The sequence below is a fragment of the Neovison vison genome, chromosome 6, assembly GCF_020171115.1.
Source record: "Neovison vison isolate M4711 chromosome 6, ASM_NN_V1, whole genome shotgun sequence".
Taxonomy (NCBI): domain Eukaryota; kingdom Metazoa; phylum Chordata; class Mammalia; order Carnivora; family Mustelidae; genus Neogale; species Neogale vison.
Window position 1 is genome coordinate 218,030,690 of NC_058096.1, and position 20,362 is coordinate 218,051,051.

General features: G+C 41.2%; 1 protein-coding gene across 1 annotated transcript; it reads right to left on the minus strand.

The window, feature by feature from the left end:
- Positions 1-12,669: 12,669 nt before the first annotated feature.
- On the minus strand, positions 12,670-13,608 carry LOC122910777 (olfactory receptor 7G2-like). The gene has a single exon (XM_044255406.1). The coding sequence runs from the start codon at positions 13,606-13,608 to the stop codon at positions 12,670-12,672; it is 939 nt and encodes a 312-aa protein (XP_044111341.1).
- Positions 13,609-20,362: the final 6,754 nt, after the last annotated feature.

Below are 20,362 nucleotides of genomic sequence, written 5' to 3' on the forward strand. Positions count from 1 at the left end.
AATTACAAATTATCAGAGTAATAGTCAACCTGTGATAGTATATGACTCCCAAGATGGAATCGTAAGATTTGGGGTCCATTTGTTGTCACAACAAATTTTTTTATTTGATTTTATCTTATTTTTTCCCAAGTTTTGTTTAAATTCTATGTAGTTAACACATAGTATACCATTTATTTCTGGTGTAGGATATATGAGTCATCACTTACATAGAACACCTAGTGCTTATCACAACATGTGCCCTCCTTAATACACATCACCCAATTAGCCCATCACTCTGCCCAACTCACCTCCAACAACCCTCAGTTTATTCTCCATAGTCTCTTATGGTCTGCCTCCCTCTCTGTTTTTACCTTTTTTTTTTTAAAGATTTTATTTATGTATTTGACAGACAGAGATCACAGGTAGGCAGAGAGGCAGGCAAAGAGAGAGGAGGAAGCAGGCCCCCTGCTAAGCAGAGAGCCCGATGAGGGGCTCGATCCCAGGACCAGGGGGTCATGACCTGAGCTGAAGGCAGAGGCTTTAACTCACTGAGCCAAACAGACACCCCTCTGTTTTTACCTTTTTTTCCCTTCCCTTCCACTATGTTCATCTGTTTTGTTTCTTAAATTCCACATATGAGTGAAATCATGTGATATTGGTCTTTGTCTGAGGGATTCATTTCACTTAGTGGGGTATTTCATAATACCTTCTAGTTCCATCCACATTGTTGCAAATGACAAGTTTTCTTTTTTTTTTTTTTTGATGGCTGAGTAATGTCCTATTGTTTATATACCATATCTTCCTTTTTTTAATTTTTTTTTATTTTCAGCATAACAGTATTCATTATTTTTGTACCACACCCAGTGCTCCATGCAATCCGTGCCCTCCACAATACCCACCACCTGGCACGCTGACCTCCCACACCCCACCCCTTCAAAACCCTCAGATTGTTTTTCAGAGTCCATAGTCTCTCATAGTTCACCTCCCCTTCCAATTTCCCCCAACTCCCTTCTCCTCTCTATCTCCCCATGTCCACCATGCTATTTGTTATGCTCCACAAATAAGTGAAACCATATGATAATTGACTCTCTCTGCTTGACTTATTTCACTCAGCATAATCTCTTCCAGTCCCGTCCATGTTGCTACAAAAGTTGGGTATTCGTCCTTTCTGATGGAGGCATAGTACTCTATAGTGTGTATGGACCACATCTTCCTTATCCATTCATCCGTTGAAGGGCATCTTGGTTCTTTCCATAGTTTGGCGACCATGGCCATTGCTGCTATACACATTGGGGTACAGATGGCCCTTTTTTTCACTACATCTGTATCTTTGGGGTAAATACCCAGTAGTGCAATGGCAGGGTCATAGGCAAGTTCTATTTTTAATTTCTTGAGGAATCTCCACACTGTTCTCCAAAGTGGATACACCAACTTACATTCCCACCAACAGTGTAAGAGGGTTCCCCTTTCTCTACATCCTCTCCAACACGTGTTGTTTCCTGTCTTGCTAATTTTGGCCATTCTAACTGGTATAAGGTGATATCTCAATGTGGTTTTAATTTGAATCTCCCTGATGGCTAGTGATGATGAACATTTTTTCATGTGTCTGATAGCCATTTGTATGTCTTCATTGGAGGAGTGTCTGTTCATATCTTCTGCCAATTTTTTGATATGATTGTCTGTGTTGTGTGTGTTGAGTTTGAGGAATTCATTATAGATCCTGGATATCAACCTTTTGTCTGTACTGTCATTGCAAATATCTTCTCCCATTCCGTGGGTTGCCTCTTTGTTTTTTTGACTGTTTCCTTTGCTGTGCAGAAGCTTTTGATTTGATAAAGTCCCAAAAGTTTATTTTCGCTTTTGTTTCCTTTGCCTTTGGATACATATCTTGAAAGAAGTTGCTGTGGCTGATATCGAAGAGATTACTGCCTATGTTCTCCTCTAGGATTCTGATGGATTCCTGTCTCACATTGAGGTCATTTATCCATTTTGAGTTTATCTTTGTGTACGGTGTAAAAGAATCGTCGAGTTTCATTCTTCTACATATAGCTGTCCAGTTTTCCCAGCACCATTTATTGAAGAGACTGTCTTTTTTCCACTGTATATTATTTCCTGTTTTGTCGAAGATTATTTGCCCATAGAGTTGAGGGTCCCTATCTGGGCTCTCTACTCTGTTCCACTAATCTATGTGTCTGTTTTTATGCCAGTACCATTCTGTCTTGGTGACCACAGCTTTGTAGTAAAGCTTGAAATCAGGTAGCGTGATGCCCCCCATTTTATTTTTGTTTTTCAACATTTCCTTAGTGATTCGGGGTCTCTTCTGATCCCATACAAATTTTTGGATTATTTGCTTCAGCTCTTTGAAGAATACTGGTGGAATTTTGATCAGAATGGCATTAAAAGTATAGATTGCTCTAGGCAGTATAGACATTTTAACAATGTTTATTCTTCTGATCCAAGAGCATAGAATGGTCTTCCATCTTTTTGTGTCTTCTTCAATTTCCTTCATGAGTGTTCTGTAGTTTCTCAAGTACAGATCCTTTACCTCTTTGGTTAGATTTATTCCCAGGAATCTTATGGTTCTTGGTGCTATAGTAAATGGAATCGATTCTCTAATTTCCCTTTCTGTATTTTCATTGTTAGTGTGTAAGAAAGCCACTGATTTCTGCACATTGACTTTGTATCCTGCCACGTTGCTGAACTGTTGTATGAGTTCTAGTAGTTTGTGGGTGGAGTCTTTTGGGTTTTCCATATAAAGAATCATGTCATCTGCGAACAGAGAGAGTTTGATTTCTTCATTACCAATTATCAATTTTTTTATTTCTCTTTGTTGTCTGATTGCTGTTGCTAGGACTTCTAATACTATGTTGAACAAGAGTGGTGAGAGTGGGCATATTGTCTCAACAGGAAGGCTGCAAGCTTTTTCCCATTGAGGCTGATTTTTGCTGTGGGTCTTTCATAGATTTTATGAAGTTCAGAAATGTTCCCTCTATCACTATACTTTGAAGCGTTTTCATCAGGAACAGAAGCTGGATTTTGTCAAATGCTTTTTCTGCATCAATTGAAAGGACCATGTGGTTCTTCTCTCTTCTCTTATTAATTTGTTCTATCACATTGATTGATTTGTGACTGTTGAATCATCCTTGTAGCCCAGGAATGAATCCCACCTGGTCATGGTGGATAATCTTTTTAATGTGCTGTTGGATCCTGTTGGCTAGGATCCTGTTGAGAATCTTAGCATCCATGCTCATCAGTGATATTGGTCTGAAATCCTCCTTTTTGGTAGGGTCCTTGCCTGATTTGGGGATCAAGGTAATGCTGGCTTCATAGAAAGAGTCTGGAAGTTTTTCTTCTGCTTCAATTTTTTGAAACAGCTTCAGGAGAATAGGTGTTATTTCTTCTTTGAAGGTTTGGTAGAATTCCCCAGGGAATCCGTCAGGTCCTGGGCTCTTGTTTTTTGGGAGGTTTTTGATCACTGATTCAATCTCGTTACTAGATATCGGTCTATTCAGGTTGTCAATTTCTTCCTGATTCAGTTTTGGGAGTTTATAGTTTTCCAGAAATGCATCCATTTCATCTAGGTTGCTTAACTTATTGGCATATAACTGTTGATAGTAACTTCTGATGATTGTTTCTACTTCCTTGGTGTTAGTTGTGATCTCTCCCTTTTCATTCATAATTTTATGAATTTGAGCTTTCTCTCTTTTCTTTTGGATTAGTGTGGCCAATGGTTTATCGATCATATTGCTTCTTTGTCCTAGCTGCTTTCAAGAGGTTCTGCTTACAATTTTATAACTTTTAATAGTAAGTTCATTCTTACTATTAGGTGTCTCGAGGACTTTCGAGAATCTGTAATCTTGGGGGGAAACCGTTCGGCCTCTAGTACATGAACGCTGGTTCCATTCACGAGATTCGGAAAATTTTCATGAAGAACTTGTTCCACTATATCTTCTAGGCTTCTTTCTTTCTCCTCCCCTTCAGGGATTCCAATAATTCTGACAATGGAACATTTCATGGCATCATTTATTTCCCTGATTCTGTTTTTGTGGCTTCTAAGCTGTTTGTTCCAGGCTTCCTCCTGATCCTTTCACTCTATCTGTTTGTCCTCCAGATCACTAATTCTATCTTCTGTCTCAGTTACCCTAGCTTTTAGAGAATTTAGATTAGATTGGAACTCATTGAGAGCACTGTGAAGCTCATCCCTGGTAGCTTTCAGCTCTTCCCTAGCATTGAAAGCATGATCTCTGGTCATTTTCAGTTCAGCCCTAATCAATTCCGTTTGTCACCCATGGCTTTCTCCAACCTAGCTATTGCTTGGATAATTGTTAGCCTGAATTCTCTTTCCGACATATTGTTTATGTTGATAGCCATTAATTCTGTTGCAGAAGGCCCATCCTCTGTATTTTTCTTCTGTTGGGCATTCTTCCTCCTAGTCATTTTGGTGAGAGATGGCTGAACAGGTGTAGCTGGATGTATCGACTGTGGTGTAGTCAAGGTGCCCCCTTGAATGCTTCTGAGCAATCAGGCTTCCCCACCCAAATGAGAGAAAAAAAGAAAAGGAAAAGAAAAAAAGAAAGAGAGAGAGAGACAGGAACAAAAGGTGAGATAAAAGAGAAGGTTCAGCCCAAATGGGCTGCAAGGTAAGATTTATGACGTATACAAACAAAAATAGACAAACAAAAAGACTGATAAAAGTATATGACAAGAGAAAAAAATAATATATATATATTTGCATATATATATATGCAAATAAAGGAAGAATCTCGTCAAAAAGAACCCCAAGTGTAAGATTTATATACTATCAGGGACGCCTGGGTGGCTCAGTTGGTTGGACGACTGCCTTCGGCTCAGGGCGTGATCCTGGAGTCCCGGGATCGAGTCCCACATCGGGCTCCCAGCTCCATGGGGAGTCTGCTTTGCTCTCTGACCTTCTCCTCGCTCATGCTCTTTCTCACTGTCTCTCTCTCTCAAATAAATAAATAAAATCTTTAAAAAAAAAAAAAAAAAAAAAAAGAATGAGGTCATCCTTGTCATGAAAAAAGTGGATTTTAAAAAAAAAAAAAAAAAAAAAAAAGATTTATATACTATCAGAACAAACACAAAAGCACAGAAACACTGGTGGAAGAAAAAGATGAGAGAGTGGTTATAAATTCTCAGTGTGGGCGAGGAAGGTTGTTTTGATTCTTTCTGGATGTATCTTGATATCTTTGTTAAAGAACTCAACTTTTCCTAAGATAAAGGGGGATTAAGAATTGGTTTACCTATAGGGGTAACATTGATTGGGGAAGGGATTACCTTGAAGTTTAACTCTATATGAATATTAGAAAATAAAAATAAAAAAGGAATAAACTAGACTAAACTAAACTAAATTTTTTTTAGAAAAGAAATTTAAAAAATAGAAATGCAAAAGGAAAGCACAGGTGTATGTATCAAAAAGTTGAGGTTAGAAGGTTATTATGGAATTTGATGTACTGGACATCACTGTGACTATAAATAGGTTAAAAATTATCTATATAATAATAAAAAAAATCTATATAAAAATGAGTCAGAATAGTGGGAACGAATTAATAATAAAAATTGTCCTATGAAGTAGTGGTGGTTGTTCTCTTGTCATCTTTTTTTTTCCTTTCTGGTTGGTTTTCTGGGGGAGGGGCTTCAGTCAATGATGTTCTCTGAGTTAAGTCCTCCTGTCCCCCTCAAGGGGGTGGGCTCTGAGGAAACTGTTTTTTTCAGGCTTTTGTTCTCGGGAGGTTTTCATATTTGTTCACTTTTGTTTTTCTTTCTCACCTTGACCGCTTTTGAGGGTTTTTGTAGGTTTAGAGGAAAGCAAACTGCACCCTGACCTCCCTCTCAGAGAGAAGCCTCAGTCTGGCTGCAGAGCCCAAATAAATCCCCCCTTGGCTGCTGGCAGAGCAGGTTCCCAGTTGCGGTCCCTGGGGACGCAGGATTTTTTGCTTGTACCCAAAACCAGGGCAGTGGTGGCTGTCTGGGCAGCTCCAGACTGCCATAGAGGTTCCAAGCAGTGATCGCATGCTGAGATTTTCCCACTGGCCCCTGCTGGGAGGTCCTGGTCTTTCTTGGACCGAGAGCACCGGGCTGGCGCCTGTGCGCACCTCTCTCAGGGAAGGGCGCGGGGCGCGACTCGGACTCTGATGGCACGGCAGGGCACTCGCGTGGGGACTGCAAAAATGCTGTGCTTCTTTTGGCTGGAGAGGCTCCCAGCCCCTCACGGGAGCCGGGCCCCACGTGCTCTCAGGCCCGCGGGTGGTTCAGGGACCAAGACCTGGTTTCTCTGCCGCACTCTCTCTGGCTCAGCACCAGGGGTGGCTGTCCTAGGTCTGGGAACTTAAGCCCCTGTCCCTAACACCCCGATTCCCACAATTCCCCCCCCCATCCTTTGCTCTTTACGAGACTCCCGAGTTAATGCTGGTCCCCAGGCGCAGGGCACTCTGGTACTGGGACATTACTTTCTGATGGGTCACCTCTGGTGGCTCCCTCCCCCTTTTGTTTATCTTCTGATATCAGTCTGACTTTCCCACTCCGCTTTACCTGCCCACTGGAGTCTTCTGCTCTGGTAGAGATCCAGATGTGTACAATTCTGATCTCAGGCTGATTTCGTGGGTGATCGGAGTTCTTTGGAAGGTAATCAGCTCACTTTAGGGTACATGTTGAAAGGGCACCTCCTCCTACTTCCCCACCATCTTGTCTCCCCTATACCATATCTTCTTTATCCACTCACCAGTCAGTAGACATTGTGGCTGTTTCTGTAATTTGGCTATTGTTGATAATTCTGATGTAAACATTGGGGTGCATGTGTCCCTTCAAAACAGTGTTTATATGTCCTTTAGGTAAATATCTGGTAGTGCAATTACTGGGTCATAGGGTAGTTCTGTTTTTAACTTTTTGAGGAACCTCCATGCTGTTTTTCAGAGTGGCTGCACCAGTTTGCATTCCCAATAGTGTAAGAGGGTTCCCTTTTCTCTGCATCCTTGCCAACATCTGTTGTTTCCTGTGTGGTTAATTTTAGCCGTTCTGAAGGGTGTGAGGTGGTATCTCATTGTGGTTTTGATTTGTATTTCTCTGAAGATGAGTGACGTTGAGCATCTATCTTTTCATGTGTCTCTTAGTCATCTGGGTACCTTCTTTGGCAAAATGCCTGTTTGTGCCTTCTGCCCATTTCTGGACTTGATTATTTGTGTTTTGGGTGTTGAGTTTTATAAGTTCTTTATAGATTTTGGATGCTAGCCCTTTATCACATATGTCATTTGTTAATATCTTCTCCCATTCTGTAGGTTGCCTTTTAGTTTTGTCTGTTGTTTCCTGCACTGTGCAGAAGCTTTTTATCTTGATAAATTCCGAACAGTTCATGTTTGCTTTTGTTTTCCTTGCCTCTGGAGACTTGTCTAGGCAGAAGTTGCTATGACCAAGGTCAAAGAGGTTGCTGCCTCTGTTCTCTAGGATTTTAGTGATTTTCTGTCTCACATTTAGGTCTTTAAGCCATTTTGAATTTATGTTTGTGTGTGGAGTAGGAGAGTGGTCCAGTTTCATTCTTTTGCACGTGTCTGTCCAGCTTTCCCAGCAGCATTTGTTGAATACTGTCCTTTTCCCACTGGATATTCCTTCCTGCTTTGTCAAAGATTAGATGAACATGTAGTTTTGGGTCTATTTCTGGGTTTTCTGTTCTGTGCATTGATCTATGTATCTGTTTTTGTAGCAGTACCATACTGTCTTGATGACTATAGCTTTATAATACAACTTGAAGTCTGGAATTGTGGTGACTTCAGCTTTGCTTTTCTTTTTCAAGATTGCATTGGTTAGTCAGGGTTTTGTGGTTCCACACCAATTTTAGGATTGTTTGTTCTAGCTCTGTGAAAAACACAGGGATTGTATTAAATGTGTATTGCTTTGGGTAGTACAAACATTTTAACAATATTTGGTCTTCCAATCCATGAGCATGGAATTTTTTCCATTTCTTTGTGTCCTCTTCAATTTCTTTTGTAAGTGTTCTGTGGTTTTCAGAATATAGATCTGATGTTGGGTTAAATTTCTTTATCCATTTATCTATTTCTAATTATCTATTATCTATTTCTTTATCCATATATCTATTGATAGACACTTAGGTTGTCTCCATGTCTTGGCTGTTGTAAATATGTTGCAGTGAAGATAGTGGTACACCAGGATGACTGGGTGGCTCAGTCCATTAAGAGGCTCCCTACAGCCCAAGTCATGATCCCAGTGTCCTGGCATTGAGTCCCACATTGGGCTCCTTGCTTGGTGGGGAGCCTGCTTTTCCTTTTGCCCCTGCCTGCTGCTCTGCCTGCTTGTGCTCTCTCTGTCTGACAAGTAAATAAAATCTTAAAAACAAAAACAAAAACAAGATGGTGGTACACCATCTTGAAGATAGTAGTTTCATCTCCTTCAGTTACATTCCCAGAAGTGGGGTTGAGGGATCGGATGGTAGTTCTATTTTTATATTTTTGAGGTAACTTCCTTGTGTTTTGCATAATGACTGCACCAATTTACATTCCCACCAACAGTATGCCAAATTTACCTTTTCTTCACATCCTTGCCAATGCTTGTTTTCTCTTGCCTTTTTGATGATTCTAACAGGTATGAGGTAATATCTCATTGTGGTTTGATTTACATTTCATGATGCTTATTGATGTGGAACATCTTTTTGTGAACCTGTTGGCCATCTGTATGTTTTCTTTAGAAAATGTCTATTCAGGAATGCTAGAGTGGCTCAGTTGGTTAAACATCTGCCTTCAGCTTAGGTCATGATCCCAGGGTTGTAAGATGAAGTCTGGCATTGGGGCGCGGGGGGGGGTCCTCGCTCAGCAGGGAACCTGCTTCTCCTTCTGCCTGCTGCTCCTCCTGCTTGTGCTCACTCTCTCTCTCTCTGACAAATAAATAACTAAAATATTTTTTAAAAAAGTAACTGGGTGATGGGTATTAAGGAGGGCACATGTTGGCATGAGCACTGGATGTTATGTGCAACTAATGAATCATTGAACATTACAACAAAAACTTATGATGTACTATATGTTGGCTAACTGAACATAAGATAAATAAGTAAATACTCAGTTTCTCCGCCCATTTTTAAATTAGATTTTTTTTTGCTGTTATATGAGCCTGTCACATATTTTGGATAATATCAGATACATGATTTATAAGTATTTCATTCCATAGGTACACATTTCATTTTGCTATTGCTTGCTTTGGGGGCAGAAGCTTTTTCTCTGATGTAGACACACTTTAATTTGTGCAACTGTGGCTTGTGTTTTGGTGTCTTAATTGTTGCCAAGACCAATATCAAGGAGTTTCCCTCTGTTTTCTTCTAGCAGTTGTATGGTTTTCTGGTGCTATGTTTAAGTCATTAGTCTACTTGGAATTAAGTCATTAATCTACTTGGAATTAATTTTGTGAGTGGTATAACATATAGGGCTCAATTTCATTCTTATGCATGGGGATATATAGTTTTTTATTATTTATTTATTTTTTAACTTCTTAATTTAATTTTATTTTTTTCATGTTCCAAGATTCATTGTTTATGCACCAAACCCAGTGTGCCATGCAATATGTGCCCTCCTTAATACCCACCACCAGGCTCACCCATCCTCCACCTCCCTCCCCTCCATAACCCTCAGTTTGTTTCTCAGAATCTGCAGTCTCTCATCTTTTGTCTCCCCCTCCAATTTACCCCAATTCACTTTTCCTTTCCTTCTCCTAATGTCTTCCATGTTATTCCTTATGCTTCACAAGTAAGTGAAACCATATGATAATTGACTTTCTCTGCTTGACTTATTTCACTCAGCACAATCTCCTCCAGTGCCACCCATGTTCATACAAAAGTTGGGTATTCATCCTTTCTAATGGAGGTGTAATATTCCATTTTATATATGGACCACATCATTTATAGTTTTTAAAAAATATTTATTTATTTATTTGAGAGAGAGAGACCAGGGGGAGGAGCAGAAGAAGAGGGAGAGAGAGAAACTCAAGCAGATTACCTGACAAGCTTGGAGCCTAACTTCGGGCTTGATGCCATGACCCTCAGATCATGACTTGAACTGAATTCCGAGAGTTAGACACTCAACTGACTGAGCCACCCAGGCACCCCTATAGTTTTTCCTATATCATTTACTAAAAAGACTTTTCTCCTTTGAGTGTCCTTGGCTGCTTTGTCAAATACAAGCTGATTGTATATGTGAGGGTTTATTCAGGGCTCTCTCTCCTGTTCCATTGGTCTGTGTGTGTGCTTTAATGTTAGTACCACACAGTTTTTTTTTAAGATTTTATGTATTTATTTGACAGAGAGTAGGAGAGATCACAAGTAGGCAGAGCAGCAGGCAGGGGGTGGAGGGAGCAGTCTCCCCGCTGAGCAGAGAGCCAGATGCAGGGCTCAATCCCAGGACCCTGAGATCATGACCTGAGCCAAAGGCAGATACTTAACCTACTGAGCCACCTAGGAGCCCCCACAGTTTTGATTACTATAACTTTGTAGTGTGGTGTAAAATCAGGACATGTGATGCCTCCATCAGAAGTGTCCAGAAGTCGTTTCCGGCTTCCAGAGGAGCCCAGTCACATCACAGATATAGGCTGATTAGAGCTCAACCCTTGGGAAACAATTGGGAAAGCATGCAGTTAAACACTTTCCAGGGAGAAATTGGGAGCCTTATGTTTCTACCTCCTCTTTCTGTGCTGAGCTTGAGGGGGAGGGTGGGATAACCACGAGAAGTGCTCATGTAGTCCTGTAAAAACTGCCTCTTGGTTTTCTGTAGTATCTGGGAACTTGGAAACACAAAGCCACATTGCCCTCACAGCTAGAAGATTTGGGAGCCAGTCCCTCAAGTTTGCCATACAAGTTGGGGTCCTATGTGTGTGGTCTTAAACTTTCACTCTTCAGGGAGTTGCTGAGTTGGGGATTCTCTCCTGGTTGTAAGGTGCTGTCCCACGGGTGGGGTCAATGGTGTGAGCATACCTCAGTTTTTCCTACCTGTTTAGAGGTCAGTATTTTCTCAGCCCTCTGATACATAGGAGTCACCCAGCCAGTTTCTGGATTTCTGTCAGAGGGAATTAATCTCTGTGTACCTGTATGGTGAGTGTGTTACCAGGAGGAGGGGTGTCAGGAACCTCCTCTTCTGTCATGTGGCTGGTGTTGATGAGAATTCATTAAGTTTAAACATTTAACCAGACCAGTATAAGTTCAAATTTATTTAATATGTAGTATTGGGCAATGTAAAGGAGTGTTTAAAAAGAAGATACATTAGGGTCCTGTAAAAATGACAGTTTGTAGAACAAAATGATCAGATACTGGAAATCAAATACTGGTGGCATCAATCTAATACCTGTCTTCATGGCCATATTGCCTCCTCCTTTTCTCTGGGTCTCCTTCACTTTTACCTGTTTTATAAGGAAAAATATGATTTCTATTTAGGGCTCACCCAGATAACCTAGTGTAAGTGCATCCTTTGCAAAGACCCCTTTTCTAAGTAAGTTCTGGTACCATTCATCCTTTTATCATATGAGGTACTAATCACAAATTAGGGGGATTAGGATGTGGACACATCATACTGAGGGCCCCCATTTCACCTCCTACAGATGTGCCTTGACTGACTCCCTCAAGAAGCTTATTCTCATCTGACACTGGGACAGACAGTTTCTTGACCCTGGGCATCATGTTCCAGCATGACATCTATATTTGCTGCCACTACCTTGTGACTGGAGGAGAACCAGTCCTAGGACAAAGCCACCAAATGCAGAACAGAGTGAATCTTACTCCCCTGTTTCACATTCCCTGTCTTGAAGTTCTAATAATGACAAACAACTGTTTCCTGTTCGATCATATTAGGGATAGGTATTTTTCTCTTCATAGAACTGAAGGATTCCTCACTGATGAAGCAGAAATAACTCACAATTATTTCAGAATGAGATGATATCATTATACCAATATTACAGATAATTAAACTGAGTATAGTGGATGGATATTAATGTTACCTCAAGGGAATATAGTTTACTAATGACTGGTCTCCATAATTTCTAAATCAGGGTGTGAAAGATGAACTCCCTTGCCTCACTGTAGGCCTGACTTTGGGTTTTACTTATTTATTTATTTATTTTAAAGATTCTGTGTATTTGACAGACAGAGATCACAAGTAGGCAGAGAGGCAGGCAGAGAGAGAGGAGGAAACAGGCTCCCCACCAAGCAGAGAGCCCAATGCAGGGCTTCATCCCAGGACCCTGGGATCATGACCTGAACCAAAGGCAGAGGCTTTAACCCACTGAGCCACCCAGGTACCTCATGACTTTGGGTTTTAATTGACATGATCTAATCACAGGATCAGGTGGAAGCCAGTCTCTATATAAGATCACAGTCATGCTTCTATCCTTTTCTGAGCTATCCATATTCTACAACTTTCCTTCTAAGAGTCATCATATAAACATTATAAACTTTGACCTCTGCCTCAGATTCTACCTCTGTGGAGCTGAGAAAAACCTTGAAGTAAGAATTGAAGTAATTTGTCAAGCATAAAAAAGTTAAATAAAAGTAAAAGTTAGGTTTTAACACTAAGTTAAAATATACATCATGTTAGAAGCATTTGGTGACAGAAGTAGCAGGCATTCTGGTTCTCCTGTGATTTGTATAACTTTGATTTATTCTTACAACGAAGCCCAAGGTACATGGCCCAATCACAGAAAAGAAGGTATCCTTCTGGCCAGTTTCTTCAAGGCACCCTGCATGTCACTATTTCTCAGACTGTAAATAAAGGGGTTCATCATTTGAGGAATTACAATGTACATCACTGAAGCCATGGTATTCCTCCTGGAAGAGTCACTAACTGCGGAACTAATGTACACTCCAACAGCCGTCCCATAGAACAAGGACACAACTGACAGGTGAGACCCACAGGTGGAGAAAGCTTTATACTTTCCACTATCTGATGGCATTCTCAAAACAGAGGAGAAAATTTGAGTGTAAGAGAAAATTATTCCAGAGAGAGGAACACCCCCAAGTAAGCAAGCCAAAACATACACCAAGATATTATTGATGAAAGTATCAGAACAGGCAAGCTTGACAACTTGAGCAAGCTCGCAGAAGAAGTGGGGGATGTTCAGGTCCGTACAGAAGGATAACCGTAGCACCATCAGGCTGTGGAGCAGGGCATTGGCAATGCTAATGAGCAGGGAGAGCACTGTCAGCAGGCCACAGAGTTGGGCATTCATGATAACGGTGTACCTCAAGGGATGGCAGATGGCCACATAGCGGTCATAGGCCATTGCTGCAAGGAGAAAATTTTCCAAACCGACAAAAATCAAAACAAAGCAGACCTGGGTGAGGCAGCCTGTATAACTGATGCTCTGAATCTGTGCTTGGATGTTCACCAGCATCTTTGGGATGGTGGTTGTGCTTAAACAGATGTCCGTAAAGGACAGGTTGGAGAGGAAGAAGTACATAGGGGAGTGGAGGTGGGAGTCAGAGACGACAGCCAGGATGACCAGCAGATTTCCCAGGATGGTGACCAGGTATGTGGACAGGAACAGATTGAAGAGGAGGGGCTGTAGTTCTGGATCATCTGTCAGTCCTAGGAGAAAGAATTCTGAAAATACTGTCTGGTTTCTGGGTTCCATGTTGTTGATGAATCTGATGGAAAAGATGGAGTGAAATTTAAAAAAAAAGAAAAAAAGAAGCGTCCCCAGATGAGCCCCAGCAACATCACCTGGGAATTGTTGGAAATACAAATTCTGGTCTCAGTCCAGATTGCTAATAAACTCTGAGGTGAGTGATCTATTTTTTTGCAAAATAATGATCTATTTTTGGCAAACTGTCCAGTTGAATTTGATACACACCCAAGTTTGAGAGCCAGTTCTTTTAGAAAAATGAAGGGAAAAAACCCCCACTATTGAGGATCCATGTGAATGTTCCAACTTTCCCTCTGCTAATTTTTCCCTCTAACATCATTTTGCACTCTTCTTCCCCTTCTCCCTATGTGGCCTTTTCTTTTTTCTTTAAATCACCAGCTTTGTCAGAAATATTTCTTGCCTTCAAACAAATAGAAAGATAGGAATGACGTTATCCTATCTATCCTATAGAGTCTGCTATAGAATCTTTGACATGCTCAGAATCATCTGAAATGTGTGTCAAATTACTGATGAGTTAAATCATATTATTACTCCATTCACCCATGGGGGCTCGTAGGGGAGGTGACACTTATGTCATGGATGTGAAGTACACAGTGTGTGGCAAAGGCTAGGTCTGAGTTCAGGTCATCTGACTGCTGAGTTGCTTTTTTTTTTTAATGGGTTTAAGTTTTTACTGAAATTCCAGTCAGTTAACATACAGTGAAGTATTAATTTCAGGTAACAGTACAGTGATTCAGGGGCACCTGGGTGGCTCAGTGGGTTAAAGCCTCTGCCTTCAGCTTGGTTCATGATCTCAGGGTTTTGGGATCGAGTCCCTCATCAGGCTCTCTGCTCAGCGGCGAGCCTGCTTCCTCCTCTCTCCCTCTCTGCCTGCCTGTCTGCCTACTTGTGATCTCTGTCTGTCAAATAAACAAATAAAATCTTCAAAACAAAACAAAACAAAAAAACAGTACAGTGATTCAGTACCGCCACACAATACTAGGTGATCAACACAAGTGCTTTCTTGATCCCCATCATCTAACCAATCCCTCCACCCCCTCCCCTCTGATAACCATCCATTTATTCTTTTTTTTTAAAGATTTTATTTACTTATTTGACAGAGAGAGATCAAAAGTAGGCAGAGAGGCAGGCAGAGAGAGAGGAGGAAGCAGGCTCCCCACTGAGCAGAGAGCCCAATGCGGGGCTCGATCTCAAGACCCTGGGATCATGACCTGAGCCGAAGGCAGTGGCTTAACCCACTGAGCCACCCAGGCGCCCCCCATTTGTTCTTTATAGTTAAGAGTCTTTTGTTTGTTTGTTTGTTTGCCTCCCTCTTTTCTTTTTCCCCGTACTCATTTGTTTTTTCTTAAATTCCACATATGGAATGACTTGACCAATCATTGTTAATGCTTCTGGATGATATGGCATTACTATTCCTAAACCACCTCATGTTTCATAACTTCCTTTAAAATGTTAATATTTTCATCTTGAGAAATGCCATAAATCTTTCCTTCACCTACAAGGCATGTCCACTTCTACCCATGATGTAGAGTAGCAGTGTGAAAAAGAATGCAGCCTGTCATGGCATCCATTCAAATATATGCTCTGCACCTGAGCATAGATTGAAAAGTGTTGCTTATAGGGACCCCTGGATGGCTCAGTCAGCTAAGCATTTGCCTTCGGCTCAGGTCATGATCTCAGGATCCTGGGATTGAGTCCCATATTCGCCTCCCTGCTCTGTGGGGAGCCTGCTTTCCCTCTGCTTGTGCTCTCTCTCTCTCTCTCTGGCAAATAAATAAACAAATAAACTCTTTAAAAAAAAGAAAGAAAGGAAAAGTGAACTGGAAGAAATTGGAGGGAGAGACAAAGCATGAGAGACTGTGGACTCTGAGAAACAAACCAAGGGTTTTGGAGAGGTGGGGGTTAGGTGAGCCTGGTGGTGGATATTAAGGAGGGCATGTATTGCATGGAGCACTGGGTGTGGTGCATAAACAATGACTCTTGGAACACTGAAAATAATAAAATAAAATTAAGATGTTAAAAAGGAAAAGAAAAATGTTGCTTATTAACTTGAAAGTCACAGGACTCCTCGATGGAAATGCTACTCATCTGTGTTAGAGGTTCATTCTAAGAAAAACTAGGCAACTATGTCAGTGATGTTCTCTGTCCTTAGGGAATTTTCCACCAAAGGTGATAGGGAGCATATCATTTTTAAAAAGAGGTGGTGGGTATTATAGAGGGCACGGATTGCATGGAGCACTGGGTATGGTGCAAAAATAATGAATACTGTTATGCTGAAAATAAAAAATAAATTAAAGGGGCGCCTGGGTGGTTCAGTCAGTTTAAGCTGCTGCCTTCGGCTCAGGTCATGATCCCAGGGTCCTAGGATCGAGCCCCACATTGGGCTTCCTGCTCAGCAGAAAGACTGCTTCTCTCTCTCCCTAGGCCTGCTGCTAAGCGTACCTCTGCGCTCTATCTCTCTGTCAACTAAATAATAAAAATCTTTTTAAAAAATTAATTAATTAATTAATTAAAAAAGAACTTCTCCAAGGAAGACATACAATTGGCTAACAAACACATGAAAAAATGTTGAACATGATTAGCCATTAGGAAAATTCAAATCAAAACCACATTAAGATGCCACCTTACACCAGTTAGAATGGCAAAAATTAACAAGGCAGGAAACAACAAATGTTGGCAAGGATGTGGAGAAAGGGGAACCCTCTTACACTATTGGTGCAAATGCAAGCTGGTACAGCCACTTTGGAAAACAGTATGGAGAGTCCACAAAAAGTTAAAAATAGAGCTACCCTATGACCCTGCAATTGCACTACTGGGTATTTACCACAAACATACAGATACAGTGAAAAGAAGGGGCACATGCACCCCGAAGTTCAGAGCAGCAATGTCCACAAAAGCCAAACTGTGGAAGGAGCTGAGATGCCCTTCAACAGATGAATGGATAAAGAAGATGTGGTCCATATATACAATGGAATATTACTCAGCAATCAGAAAGGATGAATACCCACCATTTGCATGGACATGGATAGAAATGGAAAAGATTATGCTAAGTGAAATGAGCCAAGCAGAGAAGAACAATTACATGGTTTCACTCATATGTGGAACATAAGGAATAGCATAGGAAAAGGAAGGGAAAACTGAAGGAGACGACTCAGAGGGGGAGATGAACCATGAGAGACTGTGGACTCCAGAAAACTATCTGAGGGTTTCAGAAGGGAGGGAGGTGGGAGAATGGGGTAGCCAGTGATGGGGTAGCCCGGTGATGGATAGTAAGGAGGGCATGGGTTATAATGAGCACTGGGTGTTATATGCGAATAATGAATCATTAAAAACTATATCAAAAACTAATGATGTACTAAGTGAAATAAGTAAATCAGAGAAAGACAATTATATGACTTCACTAATATGAGGAATTTGATAAAAAAAGGGGGGGGGAATGAAACAAGACAAAACCAGAGAGGGAAACAAACATGGGTTGCTGGAGGGGAGGGTGGTGGGGGGATCGGGAGGCTTGGTGATGGATGTTGGGGAGGGTATGTGCTATGGTGAGAAAAAAAAAACTAATGGTGTAAATTGGAAAGGAGACAATCCATGAGAGACTGTGGACTGTGAGAAACAAACTGAGGGTTTTGGAGGAGAGGGAGTGGGGGGATGGGTGAGCCTGGTGGTGGGTATTATGGAGGGCATGTATTGAATGGAGCACTGGGTATGGTGCGTGAACAATGAATTCTGGAACACTGAAAAAAAATGGATGAATGGATAAGGAAGATGTGGTCCATATACACTATGGAGTATTATGCCTCCATCAGAAAGGATGAATACCCAACTTTTGTAGCAACATGGACAGGACTGGAAGAGATTATGCTGAGTGAAATAAGTCAAGCAGAGAGAGTCAATTATCGTACGGTTTCATTTATTTGTGGAGCATAACAAATAGCATGGAGGACAAGGGGTGTTAGAGAGGAGAAGGGAGTTGGGGGAAATTGGAAGGGGAGGTGAACCATGAGAGACTATGGACTCTGAAAAACAATCTGAGGGGTTTGAAGTGGTGGGGGGGTGGGAGGTTGGAGTACCAGGTGGTGGGTATTATAGAGGGCACGGACTGCATGGAGCACTGGATGTGGTGAAAAAATAATGAATACTGGGGCGCCTGGGTGGCTCAGTGGGTTGAGCCGCTGCCTTCGGCTCAGGTCATGATCTCAGGGTCCTGGGATTGAGTCCCGCATCGGGCTCTCTGCTCAGCAGGGAGCCTGCTTCCTCCTCTCTATCTGCCTACCTCTCTGCCTACTTGTGACCTCTCTCTGTCAAATAAATAAAATCTTAAAAAAATAATAATAATGAATACTGTTATGCTGAAAATTAAAAAAAGAAAGAAAGAAAATGGAAAAAAAACCCTAATGGTGACCACCATAACATAATAGAAATAAATAATAAATAAATAAATAACAGCTACATGAGAGAATCAAATGGACAGACTTTTCAAAATGGAGGAAAATTCAAACAATTACTGATCCTTTGAAGACAAAGACCTTCAAGACAGTGCAAATTTATAGGATACTTAGAAGATAATCAAGTGCTCTAATAGGATTGCTCTGTGAAGCAGTGGTGCTGCCTCACCTGGGGGAGACAGAAGTGGCCATGACAGCCTTTATCATTTGGTGTATTACTTAGACCCAGAACTCAGAATGTGACCCAAACCATCACTTGCTTTGTGAACGGGAAAAGCTGCTCAACTGTATGGAGGCATTGGTGTCTTCAATATAGAGTGGAAGCTGTCACCAAGTCTTACGGGGATGTTGTAGTGATGAGCAGTGCATAGAAGAAAAGCATCCAGATTAGCACTCAGCATATAGGACACTGTTAGTAATATTTGCTATCGTGTGTGTGTGTGTGTGTGTGTGTGTGTGTGGTTTTTGGTCCATGAACAATGGCACCTGGAATATTTCATTTCTCAGAAGGAAGTAGTGGGAAGGGCAACGAGGAAAGACAATAAAAAGAGAGTACATCCTTACCGTGATAACTGCAAATTTCAGAGAAGTGTTGATGAGTTGAAACTCTAGCTGGGAATCTTTATTGTGTAGAAGAGGCATGAAGTGCCCAGGAATGATGTCAGTATTCATTTGGCATGGACAGATGATGAACTATACAGCAATCAAAATGAATTAAAGAAAAAATGAGTACCCAACATTTGCATCAACATGGATGGAACTGGAGGAGATTATGCTAAGAGAAATAAGTCGAACCGAGAAAGACAATAATCATATGGTTTCACGTATTTGTGGAACGTAAGGAATAGCATAGAGAACATTAGGAGAAGGAAGGAGAAAATGAAGAGGGGGATTAAAGGGGGGAAATGAACCATGAGAGACTATGGACTCTGGGAAGCAAACTGAGGGTTCTGGCGGGGTATGGGTGAGCCCAGTGATGGATATTAAGGAGGGCACGTATTGCCCTCCCAGTGGAGCACTGGGAGTTATATGCAAACAATGAATCATGGAACACTACATCAAAAACCAATGATGTAGTGTATGGTGACTAATATAACATAATAAAAAATTATAAACAAAAAATGAATCAGAATTATAGGTTGATACAATATAAAAAGGTAAGAAGAAATTACATGAGAAAACTTCAAATATATATTGAAATCTCTCGGGCTGTAATCCCTAATAAAAATAAACCCCAGAAAAAAATAACAGAGAGACCACAGTGAAATGCTGGGTTTCCCACTAATTGATATGATCAAGTTTAGACAAGTTTAGATATGATCAAGTAAGCCTTAGGTGGGGCTTGATCCTGGGACTCCAGGAACCCAATCTGAGTGGAAGGCAGATGCTTTTTTTTTAAAGATTTTATTTATTTATTTGACAGAGAGAGATCACAAGTAGGCAGAGAGGCAGGCAGAGACAGAGAGAGGGGGAAGCAGGCTCCCCACTGAGCAGAGGGCCCAATGTGGGACTCGATCCCAGGACCCTGGGATCACGACCTGAGCCAAAGGCAGAGGCTTCAACCCACTGAGCCACCCAGGCACCCCTGGAAGGCAGATGCTTAATAGACTGAGCTACCCAGGCACACCTCATTCTTGGTGTTTTTATTGCAATAAATCATAGAGATATAGGTGAAGCCCCCACATCATAAGTTTGCACAATCTTGATTCTTTTCCTTCTCCAGGGGAACCAGTACACTGACTTGATATACATTATTCCCCTGAGACTTTTATTATGATTAGTATTATCCTCTGATAAAAAACTTACATTCTTTTGCATTTTAAAAGCTTTATATACATGGAACCATACAATACGTGCGATTTAAAACTGGCAGGCTTGGGTGCCTGGGTGGCTCAGTGGGTTAAGCCACTGCCTGCAGCTCAGGTCATGATCTCGGGGTCCTGGGATCGAGTCCCACATCGGGTTCTCTGCTCAGCAGGGAGCTGCCTTCCCTCTCTCTCTCTCTCTGCCTGCCTCTCTGCCTGCTTGTGATCTCTGCCTGTCAAATAAATAAATAAATAAAATCTTTTTAAAAACCTGGCATGCTTATGCTATTTATTTTTTATTATGTTGGTATATTTAGTCCCATTCACTAATGTTAATTACCAGAGAGTATTACATGATACTGTTACATCAGTTTATTTCTCTATTATTATGGTCAATCTCTTTTATCCTATGTATGTTTATTAAGACATGTGCAATATGAAACGAGGCATGGGGGATGCCATCATATTCAAGATTGTATTGTGTCTGGG

Coding starts and splice junctions, on each gene's coding strand:
- LOC122910777 (XM_044255406.1), bottom strand. CDS start 13,608: ATGGAACCCAGAAACCAGACAGTATTTTCAGAATTCTTTCTCCTAGGA.